We start from the raw sequence: 24,199 nt of genomic DNA on the forward strand, positions 1-24,199 counted from the left end.
TTTGCCCAGTTTGTTTTGTTTTGTTTTTCTGTTTTCAATATGTATGCAAGGGTGGATATGTTTTTTAAAATATTTTTTAGATGTTGATAGACCTTTATTTTATTCATTTAAGTGGTGCTAAGAATTGAACCCATTGCCTCACACATGCTAGGCAAGTGCTCTACCACTGAGCTGCAACCCCAGCCCCGGATATGGTTTTTTGATCTTTTGTTTTACAGTACTGGAGATTGAACTTAGTGGTGCTTTACCACTGAGCTACATCCCCAGCCCTTTTTAAAAAATGTTTAGACAGGGTCTCACTAAATTGCTCAGAGCCACACTAAGTTGCTGAGGCTGGCTTTGTCTCCCAAGTCACTGCAATTACAGGCATGTGCCACTGTGTCTGGCTTAGGCTTTGCCTGGTTTTTAATGGGGTAGTTTTGTTGTTGAGTTGTAAGTCTTCTTTATGTATTTTGGATATTAATCCTTTATCAGATATATTATCAGATATATGATTTGCAAATACTTTCTGCCACTCTGTAGGTTGCAGTTTTATTTTGTTGACAGTGTCTTTTTTTTTTTTTTTTTTCTTTTTTCTTTTAGTACTGGGGATTGAACCCAGGGGCACTCAACCACTGAGCCCCATCCCCAGTCCTTTTTTATATTTTATTTAGAGACAGGGTCTTGCTGAGTTGCTTAGGGCCTTGCTCAAAAGCTAAGCCTGGCATTGAACTTGTGATTCTCCTTCCTCAGCCTCCTGAACCACAGGTGTGCATCACAATGCCCAGAGATAGTGTCTTTTGATGCACAAAATAAATGCTTATATAGCCCACTAGCAGCCTCTCCAGACATGTCTAAACTCCATCTTAAAGGCAGTTCCTTGGGCAGCACAAGATCAAGATTTACAGCTGGCATCCCAGGTTAGGGTTCTGTAAGACCCTGACCTTTCTGGAAAGGCTGGTTGCCCAAAGAAGGCTTGATGTATGGTCTTCATCCTGGAGCCCTTGAGGTAGTCCCAATTCCCAGGCTACCAGTGAAGAAACTGAAGTCCCCACAGACTATCATAGAAGCCGATGGAGGAGCCTTTGCCAGGATCTTAAAAGGTGAGTAATTTTCCAAAGATCTTCTATTTCCCCAACTGTAAACTGGAAGTGGGACTCTGGGGGCACAAGGGTGGTGATAAAGGAGGCTCCAGGAGCCACGTCACAAAGAAGTTGGAGGCACAGAGGACTCAGAGACCCAAACTCGGTGCCAGGCTCCTCAGGCCTCTACATCTACATGGACCTCCCTAGTTCCTTTCATACTCTCACCTCTGTCATCTCTTGAAACCATGAAGAAAAATCATTTATATAGTCTGCCTACAATGTACCATGTAACCTGGGGCAGTGGGGGTGTCACTGGACTTGGAATCAATATCCTTGGGTTTAGAACCCAGCACTGCCCTTCAATAGCTTAAGCACCAGGCCAGAAACTTTGCATGTCACTCAACTTCAATTTGTAAAATGCAGATTGAGTGGCAAGCTCGAAGTTTGCAAAAGTCCCTACCTAGCTCAGAGCCTGGTGCACAGCAGGTGCTCAATAAATATAGGTTGACTCTAAGGAGAGATGTGAGTCCCACAGAGGAGAATTGACTTCCAATGGCTGTGGTATTCAAAGAGAACTTATTAGCAAGCAAACTTTACACCAAGTGCTCTACAGCCAGGATCTTATTTCATTTTGATGTAGAAACAGTCTTAAAAGAGGTTAATAAATTTAATAAAGTTCACAGTTAAGAACCTGCAATTTGGACACATGTATGATTTCCAAAGGCCTGATGCCCCCCTTCAACTTTTTATTAAAAATATATGGAGGCTACGCATGGTGGCTCACAACTATAATCCCAGCAGCTCCAGAGGCTAAGGAAGGAGGATTGCAAGTTTGAGGCTAGATTCAGCAACTTAACAAGACCCTGTCTCAAAATAAAAAATAAAAAGGGTTGGAGATGTTGCCAGGAGGTAGTTCAATCCCCAGTACCACACACACAAACACCCCAGAAAATTTGAAAGCATAATTCAATAAACACCCATAGACTCTTATCCCAGGTTTAACAATTGCTACATATTGTCACACTTACTTTAGCATTCTTTCTCTAAATATATACATATTTTGAACTATTTGATAATAAAGTACAGGAGTGATAATTTTTCACCCCTGTTATGTACTGAATGTCTACTCCGCCATATGTTGAAGCCTTCTCCTTCTCCATGGAATCCTATTGGAGAAGGGGCCTAGGGAGAGAGTAGAAATGAGTTGAATGAGTCCATGATGAATCAGTGCAATGATTAGAAAAGACACCACTACTGAGCCTGCACTAAGAGCATGCATCAAAGAAAGTTCATGTGATGATGAAACAAGAAAGCAGCTCAACTGCCTGCCTCCCTGGCATCCCGGGAAAACTAGGAAGAGAGCCCTCATCAGGACAGTGCATGCTGGCACCCTCATCTTGAACTTACAGTATCCAGAACTTTGAGAAAATATTTTGTTTAAGCCACCACATCCATGGTACTCCACCGCATCCAGAGCAGACCAATACAACCTCTAAATACTGCCCTACATCTGCTAAGAATAAAGACATTCTCCTACATAATCATACCCCAGAAAAGCAGCAATAGCACCATATTCAATAGCCAACCCATAGTTAAAATTTCCCAAAAGTGTCAGAATTCTATTCTCATAGCCGCTTTTTTGTTTGTTTTTAAACCAGAACCCAGGCAAGGTCCTCACATTTTATCTAGAACACTCGCCTCGCTCCACTCCACTATCTCCCTCTCCCCCAGTCACCCACAATTCTGAAGTGACCTGAAGAGCCCAGGTCACTTGCTTTATAAAACGTCTCACTTTTTACATGTTTGATGTTTCCTCATGTCGAAACTCAGGTACAGTTTTTTTAAGAATTCCATATAGGAGATGCTGTCTATACTGCGTCACAGCAGGAAAGTGTTAAGTTGGAGATCTTGGTTATTAAGGTGGTAAATGCGACCGGCTTTTAAACGCTCTACAAAATGAGGGCCAAGCTATCAGCACTTCCATCTGAGACCCTTCCCTTTACACTGTCAAAACCAACTGCGACCCCCAGTAGAGGGCTCATCACCGGAAGTTCCCTCTCTTCCACGCCCATTCCTGCGGGTCTTAGCCCCGCCCCCGTCTAGTCTTGCTCGGGTTCATCCTAGCTGTCTACGCTAAGCGGGCGGAACGGATAGTGTCTGGCACTCCGCTCCACATCGTCTACCCGGACTCTAAATCCTGGAGCACAAGGCGCCCACGAGGACACTGTTCTCAGTTGGCTTCCGGGCGCACGCTGTCGCCGCGCTCAGACCGGAATTCCCGGTGTTGCGGCTGTGGGTGTCCGTGTGCAGATCTCTGCCGCAGCCATGGGGATCTTGGAGAAGATATCGGAGATCGAGAAAGAAATTGCTCGGACGCAGAAGAACAAGGGTGAGGGTCGTGTCCCAGAGTGGCCTTCCTTTCTGCCTACCTCAGTTTTCCTGTCTGTAAAATGGGGGAGACCTCAGAAAAGTACTGTGGCTCCCTAGCACGCCCGAGGCAGAGCCAGGTGGGAGCGGGTCCCATTGCCCCTGATTAGAGTCCCCCAAGGAATCTGATCAGTGCTAGGCCCAGGTGACCGAGTGGATAAACCCAGATCACAGAGCAAGCCTCTGACCCCAGTCTTCTGATGGTCGGGCCTGGAGAGTTCTACTCTCCCCTCTTGTGCTGGGAAGTGCAAGGGAAGACCTCTCACAAGAGCAGCCTCACCCTGCAGCCCTGAGCCAGTAAAGTGGTGCAGGGAGTCAGGACTTAGAATCTGGAAAACCTGGGTTTGAACCCCAGTTCGACCTCCTACTTGCTCTGACCCCTTGGAAATTTCCAAGTCATCCCTTGGAGCCTCAAGGTCCTCATATGCAAACGGGAATAATAACCCCCTGCTCCATCTTAGCTCACAGATTAAGTTAAATTAGATGGCATTTACAAAGCACTGAGCATAGGGTGAGTACTCAATATTTAAAATAAATTTCTAACATAGATACCACATGAAGAAGCATGAGATTTGGAGATTGTATGGGAGGGAGGGACTCATGGGAGGAAGATGTGGAGAGAAGAATGTGACCCTGGGAGAAAGTGAGACTTGAGCTGGAAGGGTATTACAGATGAGGGGCACTGCTGAGACAAAGGGATGGGAATTGAGATGAGCATGGTGTATCCCTGGGACAGCAAGAACAGTCTAGATCAGAAGAAGGATGGAAGATGCAATTGGCTGACCAGTCCTATGGGGTTCATGCTTGCAGGAGCAGGAGGCAAATCTCATTGGCTACCCTCCCTTGGCTCCATTTGGTCTGAAGGCTAAGGAATTGTGGGGCTTCTATGATTCATTCATTCTGTAACTGTTTCCTGAGCCTTTACAGTGCTAGACACAGTGGTGAAAGTGATGAACATACCAGGCACATCTCTGCCTTTGTAGATCTGATCCTTCTGTCAACACCCTATAAACTAGGTATCAAATAAACAAGAATTTCAGTCACAGTAAATATGAATTTTAACCAGTGATAGAATGAAGTGGTAAGGGTGGGGTGGGGGCTGGGGATTGGGCCTGTTTAGGTGGAATGATAGTGAAGACCACATGTGGTTAGGGCATTTGAGCTGAGGCCCAAAAGAAAAGAAGGAACCAGCCATGCAAAGATCTGGAGAAAGACTGATCCTGATAAAAGAAACAACTGGTTCAAAGGCCCTGAGGCAGGAATAAACTTGGCATGTTCAAAAATCAAAAGGTCTGAGACTGGAGTACAGTGATGGGAAAGGAGGAATCCAGTGATTTAGGGCCTCATGGGTCATGGAAAAGACTCTAGGTAGTGGGAGATAGTAGAGGATGTTAAGCAGGGGAGAGACTAGTCTGACTTCTGTTTTAAAAGTTCTCTCTGGCTGCCGTGTGGAGTATCACCCATAAGACCTATGTAAAGTAGCAGCAGGGCCTAGGGGAGGCTAGAGATGCTGCTGGTCTGGCTGTGGTGGATAGGGGTATGCAAAGATAACTGAGACCTACTCCTCCTTAGAAGTGCCAGGAATTTTGTGATTTGGGATGTCAAGAAGGACCATACAAACCTGTTGCTAAAGCCAATTTTGACCCTTCTTACTGCCATCAGTTCACTCATTCATTTGTTAAACTATCCTTGAGTTCCAGGCTGAGGAAGCTTGGGATGCAACTACCACAGTTATAGCCATATCAGAGTCAGGGAAAGAAAATAGTTTAAAATAGTGCTAAGAGCAGTAAAGACAGTAAACAGGGTCATGAGACTAAGACAAGTCTGGGGAAGGGTGGGGCTTACTATGAATAATAACCAATTTTTATTGAGTACTCACTATGTGCTACGTAGTGTTCCTGCACTTTCTCTAAGCCTTATAGAAATCTGACATGGTTGCTATTGCTAACATCCCTTTTTTGCAGGTTAAGAGGCTGATGTACAAGAAGATTAAGTAACTTTTCCAAAGTAAAGCAGCAAGTACTAGCTGGGTGGAATTCCAAAGCACAGGCTCTCAACTGCCATTTGACATTGCTCCCTGAGGCCAGGCAGGGGAGGGCCCTTTGAGTTGCTCCTGGAATGGTGAAAAGGAGCCAGCTCTGGGAAGATCTGGTTGAAGTACAGGGAACAACGTGTTCAAAGGTCATAAGGCAGGAATGAGGTCAGCTTGTTCAGAGAACATGGTTGGAGAAGGAGCCAGGGGCTAGGTCACATGAAGTCCTGGTTCTCAGTCTCAGCTATAGTTCCCTCTATTAGAAAGGTTTTTTTGACATGTGAAATAAAATTCCCCATTAATAATATAACATATATTTGAAGAAAAATTGTAAAAGATTTTTGAAAAAAAAAATCAATGTAATGCCCTAATAGTAATATAAAGAGGAGAAAAAAGGAGAGTAATTCATAATGAAAATAGTGTTTATTTTGCTATGTGAATGCTAGGGTGCTGCCAAGGTGTAAGTAAGTTATAATGAAAGAAGTGAGGCACACACACCTTTGGGTAGAATCACAGGGGATGTGGCACCACAGTGCAGACCAATGCAGGTAGATTGTGCTGGCCACTGGTTGTCCCACAAGAGGCATTGCCATGACAGCATGGCATCCAGAATGGTAAATTTCCAAATAAAGTGTGATTTCCAGGTGTGGTGATGCATGCCTAAAATCTCAGCAACTTGGGAGGCTGAGGAAGGAGGATTGTGTGAGGCCAGCCTCTGCAATTTAGTGAGGACCTAAACAACTTAGTGAGACCCTGTCTCAAAATAAAAAATAAAAAAGGGCTGGGGATGTGGCTCAGTGGTGAAGTGCCTCTAGGTTCAATGCCTGGTGTCAAAAAAACAAGAACAAAAACCAAATAAAGCATGATACAGCCTTCCCTTACTGTGCACAGCAGTTGTATTTTGGGAAATTTCAATATATATTAACACTGCCAAAGAAAAATGCCCTGTGTTTATATGGCAGCAGAGTTAGGTTCTAGGCCCTGGGGATCCTAACCCAGGTTTCTCTTTGTGAATGTCTTTGGAATGTGACAAGTCATGTGGAATCTGAGAAATTCTTGGTTGTGCTGGACCGATCCATACCCTGTAGGGCAGCTGACTTCCCTGGCTCTGTCCAAAAGATGCCAACAGTGACTTTACTATCAGAGTGAACAAAAAATATCCTTAGGATTTCCAGGATGCCCCCCGGGAGCAGTGCTGCCTCCATTGAGAATCACTGAAATGGGGGTTGGTCTGAAGAAGAAGGTGAGATATTATTCTAAATGAAGTGAGAATCCAAGAGATATTTTAAGCAGAGGGTGTTTTTTTTTCTTTCTTGATTTCACTTGGTCATGTGTGAGGCTTCACTTTACCCATCAGATTTGAAGATCCTTGATTCCTTGATACTTAGCTTTTTTTTTGTTTTTGTTTTTGTTTTTTTGGTACTGGGATTGAACTCAGGGATACTCGGCCACTGAGCCACATCCCCAGCCCTACTTTGTATTTTATTTAGAGACAGGGTCTCACTGAGTTGCTTAGCACCTCGGTATTACTGGGGCTCATGATCCTCCTATCTCAGCCTCCTGAGCCTCTGGGATTACAGGCGTGCACCACCGTGCCTGGCTTACCTTTTATCTTGTTTTGCCTCCTTTAGCCACCGAGTATCACCTGGGCCTGCTGAAAGCAAAACTCGCCAAGTATCGGGCCCAGCTCCTGGAACCATCCAAATCAGCCTCATCCAAAGGAGAGGGCTTTGATGTCATGAAGTCAGGCGATGCCCGAGTGGCACTGATTGGATTTCCCTCTGTGGGTAAGGTCAGTGATGGTCAGTGTGGGCCTCGGGGAGTGTATTAGTCAGCTTTTTGTCTTTGTGACAAAACACCTGAGAAAAACTATTTAAAAGGAGGAAAGATTTTTGGCTCATGGTTTTAGAGGTTTCACTCTGTGATCACCTGACTCCATTGATTTTAGACCTGTGATGAGGCAGAAACATTATGGTAGAAAGGCAAGGTAGGGAAAAGCTGTTCGCTTCCTGGCAACTTGGGAAGCAGAGAGAATGAGCAGAAAGGGCCAGGACAAGATACAGTCCCCAAGGGCATAACCCCCAAGGACCCATTTCCTCCAACTAGGTTCCACTTCTATAGCTTCCACCACTTCCCAATAGGCCATTCAGCTTAGAGTCCCTCAGTGGATTAGTCCACTGATGAGTTCAGAGCCTTCATGATCCAATTGCTTCCAAAAACCCCCACCAATTAACATTGCTGCAGTGGGAATCAAACTTTCAATATATATGCCTTTAAGGGATGTTTGAGATCTCAACCATAATAGGGAGGAAAGCAAGAGACCATCTTCAAACAGATGACTGTCCATGCCTCCCCATCACTGCCTCTCTGGGTTAGCCCCTGGGCCAGGAAGACCCTACCTCTTCCGGTACTCTTCCCTCTCATTAGCAGTGTCGATCTCCCTCCTTATCCATCAGTGCAGGTGTTTATTGAGTGTGTACCTTATGTTGGTACTGTGCCAGGTCCTGGAGACAGGTCAGGGAACAAGAGAATTCTGTCCCTGCCCACACAGAACTCCCTTCTCCCAGAGAATAAGACAGAAAACAAATACAGGTTGAGTGTATCAAGTGGTGAACTGAGGTGGGCAAGGTCCTGAGTTATGTCAGGGCGTCTGGTAAGTGGTTATTTGAACAGAGGCCTGAAGGAAGTGAGGCAGTTTGGAGAGCCCTGGGTGAGAACCTTCCAGGCAAAGGGAACAGGGCAAGTCTGTTTGGCATGCTGGGGTAGAGAGGTGGAAGGATGGCTGGATTTGAATGCACATCAGGGAGAGCAGAGATTAGTTGGAGAGGATGGGGACCTTGGAGCTGTTGAAGGACTTTGGCTTAGAGTAAAGAATGATGTAAGCACCACTGTAGTTTTCTAAGAAAGAAAATTTTCCTTCTGAAAAGCTGCTCAGTTCAGTGGTAAAATCTATATTGTTTTACATTGTATATGGAGAGTAAGATAAGTATCATTTCATAGTTTTGAGCAGAAAAGAAACATGATCCAATTTACTTTTATATATATATATATATATATATATTTTTTTTAAGTTGTTGTGGACTTCTTTTTATTTATATGCAGTGCCAAGAATTGAACCCAGTATCTCATGCATGCCAGGCAAGCACTCCACCACTGCGCCACAACCCCAGCTCCCCAATTTATTTTTTTAAAATAAACTTTTTATTTTAGAAGTCTTTTTTTTTAAATATTTTTTTTAGTTGATGATGAACCTTTATTGTACTTATTTATTTATTTATTTGTATGCAGTTCTGAGTATCAAACCCAGTGCCTCACACATGCTAGGCAAGTACACTCACTACCACTGAGCCACAACCCCAACCCCTTTAGAATAGTCTTTACAGAAAAGTGGCAACGATAGTTCAGAGAGTTCCCATTGTACCCCACACTCGGTTTCCCTGTTGTTAACATGTTGTATAAGGATCACACACTTGTCACAAGTAATGAATCATTGTTGACCTGTTCATGTTCAACTCAGGTCCTTACCTTATTCAGATTTCCTTGCCTTTCCCTACTGTGTGGATCCCACATCTTTTTTTTTTTTTTTTTTTTTTTGGGGTACTGGGGATTGAACCCAGGGATGCTTAGCCATTGAACTGCATCCCCAGCCCTTTTTTAAATATTTTATTTAGAGATAGGATCTTGCTAAGTTGCTGAGGTTAGTGTTGAACTCACAATATACTCCTGCCTCAGACTTCTGAGCTGCTGGGATTATAGGCATGCACTACCACACCCGGTCCCAAATAATATTTAATTGTCATGTCTCCCTAGACTCTTCTAGGCAGTTTCTTAGATTTATTTGACTTGATGACCTTAACCTTTGCAAAAAGTTGGAGTTTGTTGGATGTTTTTCTTGTGCCTTAGTCTGGGGTTTTGGTGCAGGGAGGAAGCCCACAGAGGTCAAGTGCTATTTTCCACCACATTGTATTAAGGGTTGGTACTATCAGCATGCCTGAGCAGTGTTGATGTTGACTTTGACCAACTGGCCAAGGTGGTATGTTCAGATATCTCCACTACAGAATTGCTATTTCCCCCCTCTTCCAGTACTGTACCCTTGAGAGGGAAGTCACTGTGCACAGCCACACCTAATTGGTCATAACTCCACCTCCTTGAGGGGGGTGATCTACATAAATTTTTGAAATTAGTTTGTATAGGAGATTTGTCTCTTTTCTCCAGTTTAGTTTTTTTTTTTAATTTGTTTTGTTGCTGGGGATGGAACCCGGAGCCTGACACATGCCAAGTATGTGCTCTACCACTGAGCTCTACCCCCCAGATCCACAATTATTTATCTTTTTTTGTTGGTGTATTATGATTATACATAATAGTGAGATTCATTATGGCATATTTGTATGTGCACATAACATGATTTCATCAGTTTTATTCCCCAGACATTTGTTTTATTTAGTCATTGATATCGGCTTGGCCTTGTAGGTATTTACTTCTTTGGAGTCTAATCCTTACCTTGCTGTTTTGTTGTTCAGATTGTTCTAGTTTTGGAGGTATTTCATTTGGTGCTTTTTTTGTTGTTGTTGTTTGTTTTTTGTGGTGCTTGAGATGAAACCCAGGGCCCTGCACATGCTAGGCAAACACTGTCATTGAGCCTGTCTTCTTTGACATATTCCTATCATTGTGTTTTTCCAGCACTTACTCACTGACACCACAGAATGCTTAAGACTCATCTTACATATTCTCTGCCCTAGTCTGAGATCTGCCATTTCTCCATAGAGCCCTGGTTTCTTTTATTAGAGAATGGTTGGTATTAGAAACCAGAATCTGGGAGCTAATGTAACTTTTTAATTTATTTTATTTTTTTGGTACTGGGGATTAAACCCAGAGGCACTTTACCACTGAACCACATCCCCAGGGGCTTACTAAATTGCTTAGGACCTCACTCAGTTGCTGAGACTGGCCTCGAATTTGCAACCTTCTGCTTTAACCTCCCAAGTAGCTGGGATTACAGGTGTGTGTCACCACGCCCAGCTGCTGACTTAACTTTTTAACAGAATCATTGGATGCTGTACAGATGATAGGCAAGAACAGGTAAAGAAAGGGTAGAGACAAGGTCAGTGAGGAGGCTGCTCAAATGCAGGCCACATGAGCCAATGGGCAGGGCTTGCATTGGGGCCAGGGCAACTTCTGAGTCAGTTCACTATAAACAGTGGGTGGAGCTCCTTCTTCTGGGCCAGGAATGGGGAAATGGGCAACAGCAGCCATTTCTTGAATGCTTGCTGCATGTGGGGCAGTATACAGGGGGTAGTGTTTTGTTGCATTTGTTTTCTTGCCTGTATAATTGGTATGTGCATCAGAGAGAGAGAAAGAAATTGATAAAAGCCTCTGTAGTTACAGAGGGTTGTGCCCCCTGGGATCTGGGCCCTGTGACGGATTTTACCTGCACTATTGGGAACATAGCTCTCCCATCATGGAAGGACCCAGGCTTCTCACTCACAAAGGTCAGACAGGATTATACAGTATCCCAAAGATTGCCTTCAGTACCCTTGCTCAGTGTCTTGGCAGCCATTACTCCCCGATCATTGCATCTATTCATGTGCAGGACCACTCTCAGCCTTCCTGGGTCAAGAGCAAACCCTGGATCCTGGATTCATACGTGCTGTGGGACCAGGAAGGGAACATCTTAGAAATCAGGTACCCACTCTCACCTTAGACTGACCTGAGGCCAAGAAATATAGGGGCCCTCTGGTGCCTAATCCATCATTACAGGGCCAGAAGAGAGTCTCAGCTGAGCAGTTATTCTTGAATCACCTACCAAAATCTATAGGCCGGGGCAAGGAAGGCTCTTCATGCTGCCCACACCCAGCAGGTATCTTTCCCTGTGGGGACTCTCCTAGGAGACAGGAGTGGGACTTCTCAGTGCATTGATCTTCTTTTTCTCCTAGTCCACCTTCCTGAGTCTGATGACCTCCACAGCCAGTGAAGCTGCATCATATGAGTTCACCACTCTGACCTGTATCCCTGGGGTCATTGAAGTAAGTGGGATATACTGGGACCCAGGAGGGGCAAGGATGTGTGCTTTTTTGTATTTTTGCAGATGCTTTTCATGTGTGTATAAGTAAGTGGGCAGGTGTTCCTGTGTGGGGGCAGGCCCTGAGCTGAGCTGCTTTGCCCTGAAGTCCTGGTACTTCTGGGGACCCCATAGATGGGCCTGGAACCCTGACTCATTCTAGGAGGCCAGGCCAGCATATGACAACTCTGCCTGGTTCCTTTTAGTGGTCAGTTCCCCACACTACCTCAGCTCTGGTCATTAACTGCTGGTTGGCTTAATCCTTCGTCTCCTGTAAAACTTCAAAGCCTTGTGGAGTTCTTGCCTTGGGCAGCAAGTGTTGTGACCTTGAGTCTCCAAGGTGAAACAGTTTCTTTGTGAAGGATTGTTATCAGTAGTGATGAATTTTATGGAACTAGATCTCAAGAGCCTTCCCCAAGGCTGGGCCTGTAGCTCAGTGGCAGAGCGTTTGTCTAGCTTGTGTGAGGTACTGGCATTCTGTCCATCTACAACTACAAAAAATAAAAATAAAATAAATTTAAAAAAAAAGCCCTCCCCAAGCAGTTCTTCATCTCCTAGGCTCCTGCCAATGCCGAGCTGCAGTGAGAATGAGGCTCACATGTGGAGCCCTGAAGTGTAGAGCTGTCATAGGTGTCCTGGGGTCAAGCAGGCCTTTTGCAGCTGTGAGCCAACCTCACCTTACATTGGTATCTTCTGCTCCCTAGTACAAAGGTGCCAACATCCAGCTCCTGGACCTTCCTGGAATCATTGAAGGCGCAGCACAAGGTGTGAGGAGGGACAGGTGGGTGGGTGGGAGACAGTGGAGCTCTGACACTGATTGTTGGAATCCGGCGGACTGTCATGGAGATCACCCTGGATCCCTGGTTCTGTTACTCCATTTTCTAGAAAGGACAGGCTCAGGTTCAAATGCTGGTGTGTACTATCTCTATGATCTCAAGCAAGTGATTGCCTCTGTTTTCTTATCTGTAAAATGGGCAGAGAAATACCACATTCACAGCATTGTTCTAAGGATTAAGTGAAGAAATGTTCACAAAGCTTCTAACCTGGGCTTGCTACAAGGTAGGGATGGGGAGAGCAGGTCTGTCATTATCCTGCCACTCCACTTAAGGTGGTGACTTCTCAAATAAGTATCTATGATGAAGAACACTGAGGAAATCACAGGATAGGGATGTCATGTCAAGACCATGGTGGCTCTGTAAAGAACAGGAGCTTCCAATGTTATGGGCTGGGTGGAGGTCCTGTATATATGGCTATGCCTTGCCAGTGTGTAACCACTTCTCTTCCACCTATCCAGGGAAAGGTCGTGGCCGTCAAGTGATTGCTGTGGCACGTACGGCTGATGTTGTCATCATGATGCTGGATGCTACCAAGGGAGAGGTGCAGAGGTCTGCGCGGTGGGGCAGGGGGGCAGGCTTACTTATCTAGGGAGGGTCCCCTGCGTTCCTGGGCTCACGGTGGGTGCTCCGTGGGTCCCTGGCTCTCACATGGAAGTACTAGTGATTTCATCTCTAAACCAGCAGCCCCCAGCCTGGGATGTGTTCTCTTCCAGGCTGTGTCTAGATGGCACAGGGCCATCTTAGGGCTGGGGAAGGAGGAGCATGGTCTGGCTTTGGTTCCTTTCCGCAGAGGTCTAGGTGCCCCAATCATGGTCCAAAATCTGCCACAAGCCCAGCCCCAAGCAGCAGGAGTGTTGACCCTCCCCACAGCCTATTGTCCAAGGGCACACCAGCCTGCTTCTGCAGCAGCAGACCTGAGGGTTGGCAGGGGAGAGTCCTAGGGCCCAGGTAACACCTCACCTGGTTACTTCCCAGGGACTCATGCTGCTTGCCCATGCATGCTGATTATACACTAGGTCGGCTTCTCCTCTGACTATGATAGAAGGGTTTGGTGGTTTCACGCAGCTTTGGGGCATTGGGTTGCTGGGGGTCAAGGAGGGAGTTGGTTTCCATCTGGGTAGGCTTCCTGGTTAATGTGGGAGCTGCACAGCCTGCTCATGGGCAGCCAGTGAGGGACTCATGCAGTGCTCTATCTAGGGGTCTGCTGGAGAAGGAGCTGGAGTCAGTGGGCATCCGCCTCAACAAGCACAAGCCCAATATCTACTTCAAGGTAGGCTCCTTCTGGCCAGAGCAGTAACAGCTCTAGACTGCCTGGGCCTTGGTGGAGGCCAAGGGATCATTGCTATTACCTCTTAGTCAGTACCTCTCCCTGTTCCTCTCTCCTGCTTCAGCCCAAGAAAGGTGGTGGCATCTCCTTTAACTCAACAGTCACGCTGACCCAGTGTTCGGAGAAGCTTGTGCAGCTCATCCTGCATGAGTACAGTATCCTTCCCAAAGGGCAGTTGGGACATCCTAGACAGAAGGCTACCTGGCCCATGAGGATAGCAGATCGCCCCCAACAACCCCTGAGCTATCTGAGTAATCTCTGGAAAAGCTCCACTCAGGCTGCATGAGCCTGCCAGGGCTGCCACAAGCACCAAAGTAAGGTTTCGTGGCTCCTCATTGAGTTCTAGAACCCTGGTGACCAGTGACATCTGGAAGAAAGACAAGATGTCATGGGAAACAACCTGAGGACTGGGGGTTCCCAGCCTGGAGAAGCCTCAGGAAGAATCAGGCTTTGTGCATACCTTTTATCTGAGGCCTGGAGGACAGGCCAGGGCCTCAGAGGCAGAGTTGAGCTCAGCACAGGGAGAACCCATAGTGTCAGATGCAACAGCCAAGCAAGTTATAAGCCCCTGGTCACCAAAGATGTGCAGGTAGGGGCAGAATGACCCCCAGAGGGAAAGTGCATATGGAACAGGCTGTGTTAGACCAGCTTTCACATGTTGTTCCTGCATGGAAACCTAGAGTTCCATGGAGGTGTTTTGGGGATCCTAGAAGTACATTTTTCCCCTTGCTGGACCACAAAGATTTAAATGGTTTATTCGTTGAAAATTTTTATGTATTGGGGTTTGGGGTGAACAATGAGAGGGTCATCGAGCTTTAAAATCTTGTAGAGGGCTGGGGTTGTAGCTCAGTGGTAGAGCACTTGCCTAGTACATGTGAAGCACTGGGTTCGATCCTTGGTACTGCATACAAATAAATAAATAAAGATCCATCAACAACTTTAAAAATATTTTAAAAAAAAAAAAAAAAAGGAATTTGTAGAACCTTGCAAGCAGATCATGGTCAAGGCCTCTTCTAGCCAGCATGTTTTTTGCTTAGCTCTTTGGGTATCTTTAGAGCTCTTGGGGCACGAGGGGCTGGCTGGTGCACAAGTTGCCCTTAATCTGAGCCCCTCAGAGATCTTCAATGCAGAAGTGCTTTTCCGAGAAGACTGCTCCCCGGATGAGTTCATCGATGTGATCGTGGGCAACCGGGTGTACATGCCCTGCCTGTATGTAAGTGGTACCAGTGCTCAGGGGTGCCCATGTGGGTGGAGTGCCCTGGCCCCAGGCCATGTAGCCTTTCCCCTGGTTGCCTTTCCTGAGCTTCTATGACCTCAATGACTAGTTGCTGCTGCTTCTGCCTTGGGCAGGCTCCTCGAGAGGAGCAGAGAGAGTTGGCTGTCCACGTTCCTCCCTGCCCTCTGCCTCAATCGCTGCTTCATTCTTATGGACATGGAGAGCTTGAAACCAGGGCTGTAGCCCAGTCATTCCTTTTTTGGGGGAAACCTCCCAAGCCCCTATACCCTTCCCCATCCTTGAGACAGCAGTCGGGGAGAGGGAGTACTGAGGTGAGTGAGGGTAGACCTGCAAGCAGGTATAGACATTAGATCCTTTCCTGCCCTGTTCTGCTTCTTTCCTTCCCCGCTACCCATCTCCACCTTTTCAATCTCAGGTATATAATAAAATTGACCAGATCTCCATGGAAGAAGTGGACCGCCTGGCCCGGAAACCCAACAGTGTAGTCATCAGGTAAGGCACTGACTTCCTGATACTTTACTATCCTTTCTCTGTGTTCCCATCCCAACGTACAGGCCTAGCTACCTCAGCTGTGGGTAGGAAAAGTCAGTCATCTCTGGCTTCATGTGACCTCATGAAGTCCAGTTTCTCCTCCCAGAGGAGAACCCTCTGTTCATGAGGTCCAGGAAACTATGCAGTTGCCTCAGTGCCACTGGTGCCATTGGCCTGTTCTGGATATCCGATGGGCTTTGGTTAAACAAGTGGAGAAGGATTTCAGCATTGAGGTTGAATGGCTGAGAGTCTTCTTGGCTTAGTAATGAACCACAGCGCCCTGCAAAGCCCCAGTACAACCTCCTCTCCTGGTGCTCTGGAAGGTGCGGCTTCTGTCTGACCACAGCTCAGAGGGAAAAGGGAACTAAGCTCTCAGATGGGCAAGGTCCACCCCTGGCCACCCACTTCCTGCCCTTCTCTGCAGGATGGGTCCCCGGGTACTCTTCAAACTGGCTGCACTGTGCTGACAGCTACTCACCCCAGCACTTGCCCTGCAGAGTTCCTCTTTGGAATGGACTGAATACTTGACTTTACTGGTTTCCTGACTCAGACCAGGCACTCTGCAACTTCACAGTGAAGCCCAGCCTGTGGGAGCAAGTTGCTTAGGGACCACGTGGAGGTGGCTACTGCAAACGATGGATGAGGACAATTTCCTGGGACATTGCAGCCCCTACAAAGAGCAGAGTCCCTTTCATAGGGCAGTCTTAGCTCCTGTCCTCCCTCCTAATACATCCCAGGCCACTCGGGCTGCCTAAGGACATGCCTGTCCTCAGGGCACAAGAGCATGGACACCTTTACCTGCTCATGCTCACAACAGTTCTCCAGAGGTCAGGATGCCATTTGGAATCACTCAGTCAAGTCAGGGTTCCCCATAGGTCTAATTGCCTTCAGTCCCACCCGTTTCCCCCAACCCTAGGTTCTTTCTTCTTCATGCTGAAATCCCTATGGGCTGTCCTGGGTCCTTGGCAACCCCTCTCTCTTCTCAGCGTGATGTGAACTCTGGGTATCAGAGTTCTCAGTCTCTGCCCATGATCCCATCTCAACCCAATTAGTCTCTCACAACACACCTGAGTCAGGCACAGAGGCTGTGGGCCCTTCATAGAGCATAGCTTTACTGACCTTAAGGGAGACATTGAACTCTGAGCATGATAGTCATTGGTAGCAAGGGGTGCATCAGGATGACAGACTGGTTTCCCCATGGGGGCTGGTAGGGCCACACTGGCCTTGGTGCTGGGCCAGCAGAGGTCATTCTTTCAAATGAGAAGCCTCAGAGTCCCCTAGGCTGCTGCCTGACTAAACACTTCCCTTCCCTGTAGCTGTGGCATGAAACTGAACTTGGACTACCTGCTGGAGATGCTTTGGGAATACTTGGCTCTGACCTGCATCTATACCAAGAAGAGAGGACGTGAGTCTGGTGGGACCCAGCTTAAGAAGTGACTGAGCTTCACCCCTCCCGGGGGGCTGCTAACCTGCTAGGCCAGAGACCCCAGTGCTAGCCCTGGCCCAAATTGTCTCTCACAGCAGGTTACTGCTCTCCATCCCAGGCTGGTGGAAACCTCTATGTCAGCCTGTGTGGCAGAGAATGCTGAGTGCCGGGGCAGCTGGTGGAGGCTGCCCTGGAGTCCCCCGCTAACCACAGCAGTCCTTGTCCTCCTGACCTCTTTCTGCAGTGGCAGACCTCACATCAGGAGCTTTAGTTATTTTCCTTGTGTCACACATTGATAGGCCCTGGGGACCCAGTGTGTGTATTCTGGGCATTTTGCATCAACCCTGACCTTGCTGGCAAAGGGAGAGCTACTACTTCCTGCTTAGGTTCCAACAGCCACTTACTTCCTGCCCATTCAATCCAGATGCTCCAAGCAGCTCATCTCCATAAGTGCCATCATGGCCAATGAGATGGCAGACCTATGATTTTCTATTATGATCAAAGTTATAGAAGATAGCACAAGGGTCTGTTCTGAGGGAGGCAAGCTTAGGCCAAGGTGTGGGAGACCAGAAGGGCTTCTGCAGCATGGGCCATGACCCATTGGTGTTATTCCCCTGCTCCATCTCTCCCTGTAGAGAGGCCAGACTTCACAGATGCCATCATTCTCCGGAAAGGGGCCTCTGTGGAGCACGTGGTGAGTTGAAACCTCCTCAAACAAGGGTGGGAGCTCTGTGGACCCTGGATTTCCATTCTGCCTGGGGTGCTTGGCTCACCTGGCTCTTGGATGCTAAGGCAAGGTCTGGAGTTAAATGGGCCAGGGTTGAGTCCATGCTACCCCTTCCCACCTGCATGCTGGGCCTCTGCCCTTCTATGAGGTGGGATAATGCTGCTGGCCTCCCTGATAATTAGGAAGGTCACAGCAAATGAGGAAATGAGGGCAAATGTGTAAGGCTCTCACAATCCCACCTGGCACAGGGTGATAGCAGTGAGCAGTGGTGCTGTCACCCTGCTTCTGGTGCTACAGACTCCTTGGGGCCATGGCTGTTGTCCTCTATCGTGTTCAGTCCAAGGCAGCTACTGCCTCTGGTATTTGTATATTATGAGAAGGTTTCTCTATTGGGACTGGAGCTGTGAGTCTGGGAGAGTCCTCAGACCTACTTCTGTCATCTTACCTTGTGGCAGACTAGCCACTTAGCCCCAAGCCTGGCCTGCCCCACCCTGTTACCCCATCTGACTCCTCAGCCCCGGGAGGCTTTGACTTCTTCCTGCCCTCAGCATGTGTTTATTGAGCATCAACACTGAACACAGTAGCCCAGTCTTGCCAGAATTAGGGTCCTTTGGGGTCAGTAGTTGGCAAGCACCCAGTCCTAGAACTAAGCAGTTGTACTTATGGGTGGTGGAGGTGGCACCAGGTCCACACAGAGGTCAGGAAGGCAGTTTGGAGGAGGCAACCTGATCAGGCCTGTGGAACAAGCCAGATCTCACAGTGGACTCAGGGTAAGGCATCCCAGGCAGGGAGCTCCAGGCTCAGGGAACATGAAGGTGCTTTTGCCTGTCTGTAACTCTGTTGCCTGAATGTGACCCTGCAGGAGTCCACCCAGAACTGAGACAGTGCTTCAGAGCACATAACCATCTTCCTGAGTTTCTGGGTTTCTGTTCTCTTGGGTTTTGTTTTTCTTTCACCCATTTCTTCTCTGGATCTGTATTATGGAGGCAGGGGACCCTGTGAGACCCCATTGTCTCTGTATTCTCTCAGAAAGTCAGTGGTGTGTAGTCCTGCAGTCTGGTCTCACATATCTATGAATTCAACCCAAGGCCTCAGGGTGCTGGCCTCCAGATGACGAGACAAATGAGGGTCAGGCAAAAATCACATCTTCCTATGGACCTGAGTGTAAGGGTCAGCAGGCTAAGCAGGAGCCATGAAGATTAAGAGAACCCACAAAAGGAGCTCTGTGTTGGAGGCTCCATCCCACAGGCTTGTTCCTGAGCCTTTAGCTGCTGTGTCCCTTCCCAGGAGCCCAGCAGGCTATAGAAAATAGATGTTGGCCCTTTCTAGATTTTTCCTGTATTGCTGGGGGAGTTTTCCCTACCCCAACAGGCCCAGCTGCTTGCAAGAGGGGACGTGGGCTTTAGCTGCATCTGAAGGAAAGAATGGGACAACAGGAAGAGGAGGGTGTGCCAGGCAACAGTAAAAGCAGGTGCAAATGCCCAGAGGCAGGAGCAGAGGAAAAGAGTAGGGGCCAAGGCAGCAGGCAGCAGACTCAGGAGTGAGAAGAAGCCAGAGGGCTGGGGATGGACTTTGGGGAGCCTTCCCCTCACTGGCCACCTCCCTTTTAGCCCACCCTCCTCACAGGTTACACTTACCTGTCCCAGTTGCCACAGTGTATAAGTGAGTCTTCTGCCCTGCCCAGGAACTCTGCTCATATGCTGACCACAGCCAGATCCATGATCTTGTCCCAACTTCCCCATCTTCTGCCTCATTTTTCTCATCTAGGGATTACAGACCTACAGGGCCCTTGTAATCCACCTGGTCCTAGACCCCTGTTGGTGAATTAACCCACTGATTAATAATCTAATCCACTCTCCTAATCTAAATTTTTTCACCTCTGAAAATTCTTACATTGTCTTTCCCATGAGCTTTTGGGGGACACCTCATATCTAAAGTATTAACACTTGGTCACCCAAAGGAGATCAGAATCAGCTAGCTTCCTGTATATGCTCAGGAAAAGTTCTTATAGGCCTGGGCCTGTAAGACTTGTGGGCACTTGGGAGGAGAAGCAATGTTGCACAGTCTGCTTCCTGCCACTGCCACTGTGCTGCCATCATAGTGGCACCCAGTGGTCCACATTCTGGGGCAGTTGCTGGCTGCCCCTCCATAGTCTCTTTCCAACTTCCTCACTGCCGGGATTGCTGTGACCTTCATCTCTACCCAGGAGTGTCAAGGAATGTAGGCTGTGGTGGGGCATCAGGGAGCAGGGATGTGATGTGTGGGGTGGGCTGCAGGCCACCACTAGAACCAACAATAGACAGCAACCAAGCAGTTGTGGCTTCAAACTGAGGCCAGTGTCCTGAAAAGCCATCCTGGCCCATTCTGAAATAACATCTGTCAGATTGCCTTCAGGAGGGGCAGGCAGAGGGCTGTAAAACCACAGGAGTGTTCCTGCCAAGCATTGCAGCTCTTGGGCAAGCCCAGGAGTGGGAATGTCAGATCCACTTGCAGCCAAACTAGGAAGCCATGTGGTATCCCTTGACTTAAGATCTCAGTTGCTGTGGTATTTGCTATGGGAATAGCTGCTGCTCAGCATGTACCCTGGACTTTGGGTATATAGTTGAGCTCAGGTGGGTTGAGCAGGAACTTGCTTCTCTGACTCTCTCCTGTCCTCTAGTGCCACCGCATCCACCGGTCGCTTGCCAGCCAATTCAAGTACGCCCTGGTGTGGGTGAGTTCAGGTGGAGGCGGGTGGGGCTTCAGGTGCAATGTGACCCCTGGCTTAGATTCAGAGCAAGACATTTGCCCTCCTCCACACAGCATCCCCATCCTTCCATGTGGGGCTGTTATGGCTGTTCTGCTTTATGAAGAGTGTGGACCCACTCAGCCTGGACATGGGCCATCCCCACTCTGAGATTTAGGAATAGTCAGACCACTGGGACATCGTGCTATCTGGGGCCTGTGGAACTGCTGGTGCCAGGGCCTCCACTTTACTCTGGCACTCACCCCCAGTACAACTCCAGCCTTGACCAGTCCAGAGGCTGACATGGCCCCTCTCTCCCATCCCACCCAGGGCACCAGCACCAAGTACAGCCCACAGCGAGTGGGCCTCACCCACACCATGGAACATGAGGATGTCATCCAGATTGTGAAGAAGTAGCAGCGCCTGCCAACCTCATCAGGGGAGGTGGTCCCACCGGGATACACAAAAGCCCAAACAGAAAGAATTCAAATACGTATGCCCCAGGGAAGGGTCCCTCGAATCTGCTGTTTCCAGAAGCTTCTTCAATAGGCAGATAATGAAGAGTGTTGGGACAGAGGGATGAGGTTGAGGGACTTGGGCTCTGCTGGGGACATTTCCCATGAGCCTGATCCCCCTGTTGGGGTTCCAAGTTGGGATCCGATAGCCTATATCCCTGTCCCTGATCCCCTTTGGGCACTGAGGGAGCAAGTTACCTACCTACTCCCCAACCAGGGCCTAAAACTAGTAGCAGGCTCAATGCTAATTGGGGAGATGGATCCCTGAGGCTGTGGCTACTGTCACGGTACCTTGTTCCCTCAGCTCTTGCCAGATTCTCTGGTATTCCAGGAAAGGGCTTTCCCAGGACAAAAGCCCCGTAAGTATCCCCTAAATGGGGCTGTCCCATGTTGGAAACCAGATCACAGCCTGAGTGGTCCTAAAGTGCCTCCCTTCCCAGGGCAGCCCCTGCCCAGCACAAACCCCAGGACCCTGCCCTGTACACCTGGGACTCATGAGTTTGGACTCTGTTTTCTCTCTAATCCCCTTGCTCTCCTTTCTAAAATAAAGGAATGAAAATTATTTCTGTTCAGACTAAGGGAAATTTTGTAAACTTGTTGGACTCTATTGCTAGCTTGGGCAGGGGGCTGGGGCCAACAATGAACCTGGCAATCAGAGTGGAAATGAGGCTGGCCCAGGCTCAGGACAGGCCCAGGAGGGTTGACCAAAGGCTTCAGAGCCCAATATGGCTCCTCTGAAGGCCAGGCCCAGCTGCCAGAGTGGGTATCATCCCTAGGAGGCCCTTGCGAATGTTCTGGAGTAGCACGGAGGCCCCTTTGGGAGTGCAGAGTAGCTGGTTGCTTTCCTATGACCTCAAGCCAGGTATGAAGGGATGGCTGAGGCCTGCTGTTTGCCGGGGGTTGTGCCTGTCCTCTGTGGAAGCAACAAAAATGCTGAGTACAGAGCTGCAGGGAAGGCTTCCCAGAGCGGGTGTGCCTTTTGTGAGCCAACTGCCCTATACTCCCAGGAGGGGCAGAGTTCCTCTAGGACCTCAAGCCAGGCTGAAGTGTGGAGGGAGCCACTGCTCAGCTCTCCTGGCTGTTCCTGGCTCTCCTATCAGCTGCATGTTCCTTTCCAGAGACAAAACAGGAATAATAGACATCATTAAATATACATGGGGCCCCAGGCGGCTGGCGGGGTGGGCTGGGCCTCCCCTCTCATAACAGAGAGCTGCTCAGATGGGTCTGCTGTGCTCCTGGGGCCAGACACAGGACCCCCATTAGGTGGCATGCAGGCGGGGAGCAGGCCACCAGACCCAGGTAAGGGGATCCTGGCCCCGGGTCCTTGAAGTCTGCTATTGGCCCCCAAGGTCACAGGGGAGAATTGGGAAGGGTGTAGCAGCAGAGTTGGGCCTTGGACCTAACTCCCTGTCTTCTCTATAAAATCAGCATAATGCCCACACAGCCCCTCTCTTGGTGATGGTGGAATGCCAAGACAGGTAAATGCTTGGTTTACCTTGGCCCCTTTCCCCGTGGTCTGGTCATGAGGGCCTAAGGGAAGGATTCTGCCTGGGTGACAGTCACTCCTATTCCTCACCCTACAGATGGGTCCTCTGGACTCAGGGAGAGGTTAAGAAAACCCAGTCCAGGCCTTGGATTGAATCCAGGCCCATTTTGTTTCCCAGCCTGTCTGGGAGAGGGTGGGAGATGATGTAGTCAGAGGTCTGGGGTCTGCAGGCAGTTAGTTCCTCCTGATGGCCAGGCTGCTTCCTAGGCTCTTCCTGTGGATCAGTGCAGGCTCATGTATTGTGTCCTGGGCTTTTTCTGGATCTATGGTCAACATGATTGTACTATCTAAGCCTGAGTGGAGATAGGTATCATGCTGTGCATGATGACCGGGTCGGTGTGACTCAGCAGCTCATGGTGCCCTTAGGGCTGAGGAAGCCCCCTAGGAACCCTCCAAGGTCCCCAAACCATGCCACCAGGATAAACATGAGGGTTGAACTCTGTTCTTGTCACTTGCCCTATTCTCTTCACTTAACCTCCCCTAGCAAACACAGGAGGGGACCTCATTCAGGCCTGTACCCAGGTGGCATCCTGGCCTGGTTGTAGCTTTCAAAGACAAGTGCAAAAGAGCCAAGCGAACAAATGTTCCTCTCTCCAACATCTCTGTATTCATTCATTCTCCATGGCCCACCCTTTCCAGCTTAGATTCCACAGTTTCTCATTTCAGAACCCTCCTTTGGCCAGAAACCCCAAGTTCATCTGTCCTACTCAAGATTTGGGCATCTGGGCATCCCCTCCCAGCCCCCAAATACCAGCTGCCTCAGATATCTGCACAGTAGCTCCTCCAAATCTCTGTTCCCACTTCTGCCTCATTTGCTATGGAATCCCAGCTAGAAAACTCCTGCCTTCCCTGAAACACCCCCATGCTCATCTGTCATGAAGGAGGAGGCTGTGGCCAGGCTGCCTCCCTGGGATCTCGCATTCCATGGAGGATTCATTCTCCCTCGCCCTCAAGTCTCTCTGTCTCTGTATTGTGTCTCTTGACGTCTTTTTGTCTCTCTTCCTCTCACCTTCTGTTCACTTGATTTGCCAGCTTGTCTGTCCTAGTCCTAGTCAGGGCTTCCATGATAGAACACCATAGGCCAGATGGCTTTAACAGCAGAAAGTTATTTCTCACAGTTCTGAGGCTGGACTGCCTTGCTCAGTTCAAAGTGTGAGCAGAGCTGGTATCTCCTGAGGCCTCTCACCTTGGCTTCCAGTGGCTCCTGATCACTGCATCCTCAGGAGGGTTCTTAGGGGGCTTCCCCAGCCCTAAGGGCACCAGGAGCTGCTGAGTCACAGCTGAGGACCTCCCACCAGAGCCCCCAGGAGTGCCTTCCCCTCTATACCTCTGTTTTGGTTTAGCTTCCCCAAGCTAATCCCAGTCTCTTCATATCATCCCTGGACCACTCTGACACACCACCAAAATGGCTCTTGATGCCAGGCATTACTGAACAGAGGCACTTTTAATCCATTTCTTCTTGCCCTCAGAAGGCTCAACTGAGCTGGCTGCAGCCTCCTCCCTGACATCCTCCTCCTCCCCCAAGATCCCCTCCTCAGGGGCATTAGAGCTAGGTTTGGCCCTCTCCTCACTGTCCCTCTCCTTGGCAGCCCTCACTCCTGCCTCCATCTAGCCTAATCTGCTGAATGTCTGTCCCTCCAAGTTCCGGGCCTGAGAACAAACCATCTCCTTGACTTTCCCCTGCATGGTGCTGCCCTTGCCCCAAACCCACTGCCTCCCAGATCCGACATGTGCTCCCACAGTCCGGT

At 48.7% G+C, this 24,199-nt stretch overlaps 1 protein-coding gene across 3 annotated transcripts; it reads left to right on the forward strand.

The window, feature by feature from the left end:
• The first annotated feature begins 3,278 nt into the window (after nt 1-3,278).
• DRG2 (developmentally regulated GTP binding protein 2) lies at nt 3,279-21,467 on the forward strand. 3 transcript variants are annotated; one of them, XM_079132928.1, is made up of 13 exons: nt 3,279-3,453; nt 7,155-7,315; nt 11,457-11,546; nt 12,286-12,346; nt 12,876-12,966; nt 13,615-13,687; nt 13,809-13,899; nt 14,860-14,957; nt 15,397-15,473; nt 16,829-16,917; nt 17,574-17,632; nt 20,325-20,362; nt 20,721-21,467. In XM_079132928.1, the coding sequence occupies exons 1-13, from the start codon at nt 3,390-3,392 to the stop codon at nt 20,797-20,799; spliced, it is 1,071 nt and encodes a 356-aa protein (XP_078989054.1). In that variant the 5' UTR covers nt 3,279-3,389; the 3' UTR covers nt 20,800-21,467. The 3 variants fall into 3 exon arrangements, with proteins under 3 accessions (XP_078989054.1, XP_078989053.1, XP_078989052.1); XM_079132926.1 differs by having other exon boundaries at nt 3,285-3,453; nt 20,325-20,378; XM_079132927.1 differs by lacking the exon at nt 11,457-11,546 and having other exon boundaries at nt 3,280-3,453; nt 20,325-20,378.
• The last annotated feature ends 2,732 nt before the right edge of the window (nt 21,468-24,199 follow it).

The sequence above is a fragment of the Sciurus vulgaris genome (assembly GCF_902686455.1).
Source record: "Sciurus vulgaris genome assembly, chromosome: 3".
In the NCBI taxonomy this organism is placed as follows: Eukaryota; Metazoa; Chordata; class Mammalia; order Rodentia; family Sciuridae; genus Sciurus; species Sciurus vulgaris.

Excerpts from the sequence above, each read along its gene's own strand:
- DRG2 (XM_079132926.1), top strand. The coding sequence starts at position 3,390 with ATGGGGATCTTGGAGAAGATATCGGAGATCGAGAAAGAAATTGCTCGG. Across the intron at positions 7,316-11,456 it reads GATTTCCCTCTGTGGGTAAG|TCCACCTTCCTGAGTCTGAT; the intron begins GTCAGTGATGGT and ends TTTTTCTCCTAG. Across the intron at positions 17,633-20,324 it reads GGGCCTCTGTGGAGCACGTG|TGCCACCGCATCCACCGGTC; the intron begins GTGAGTTGAAAC and ends CCTGTCCTCTAG.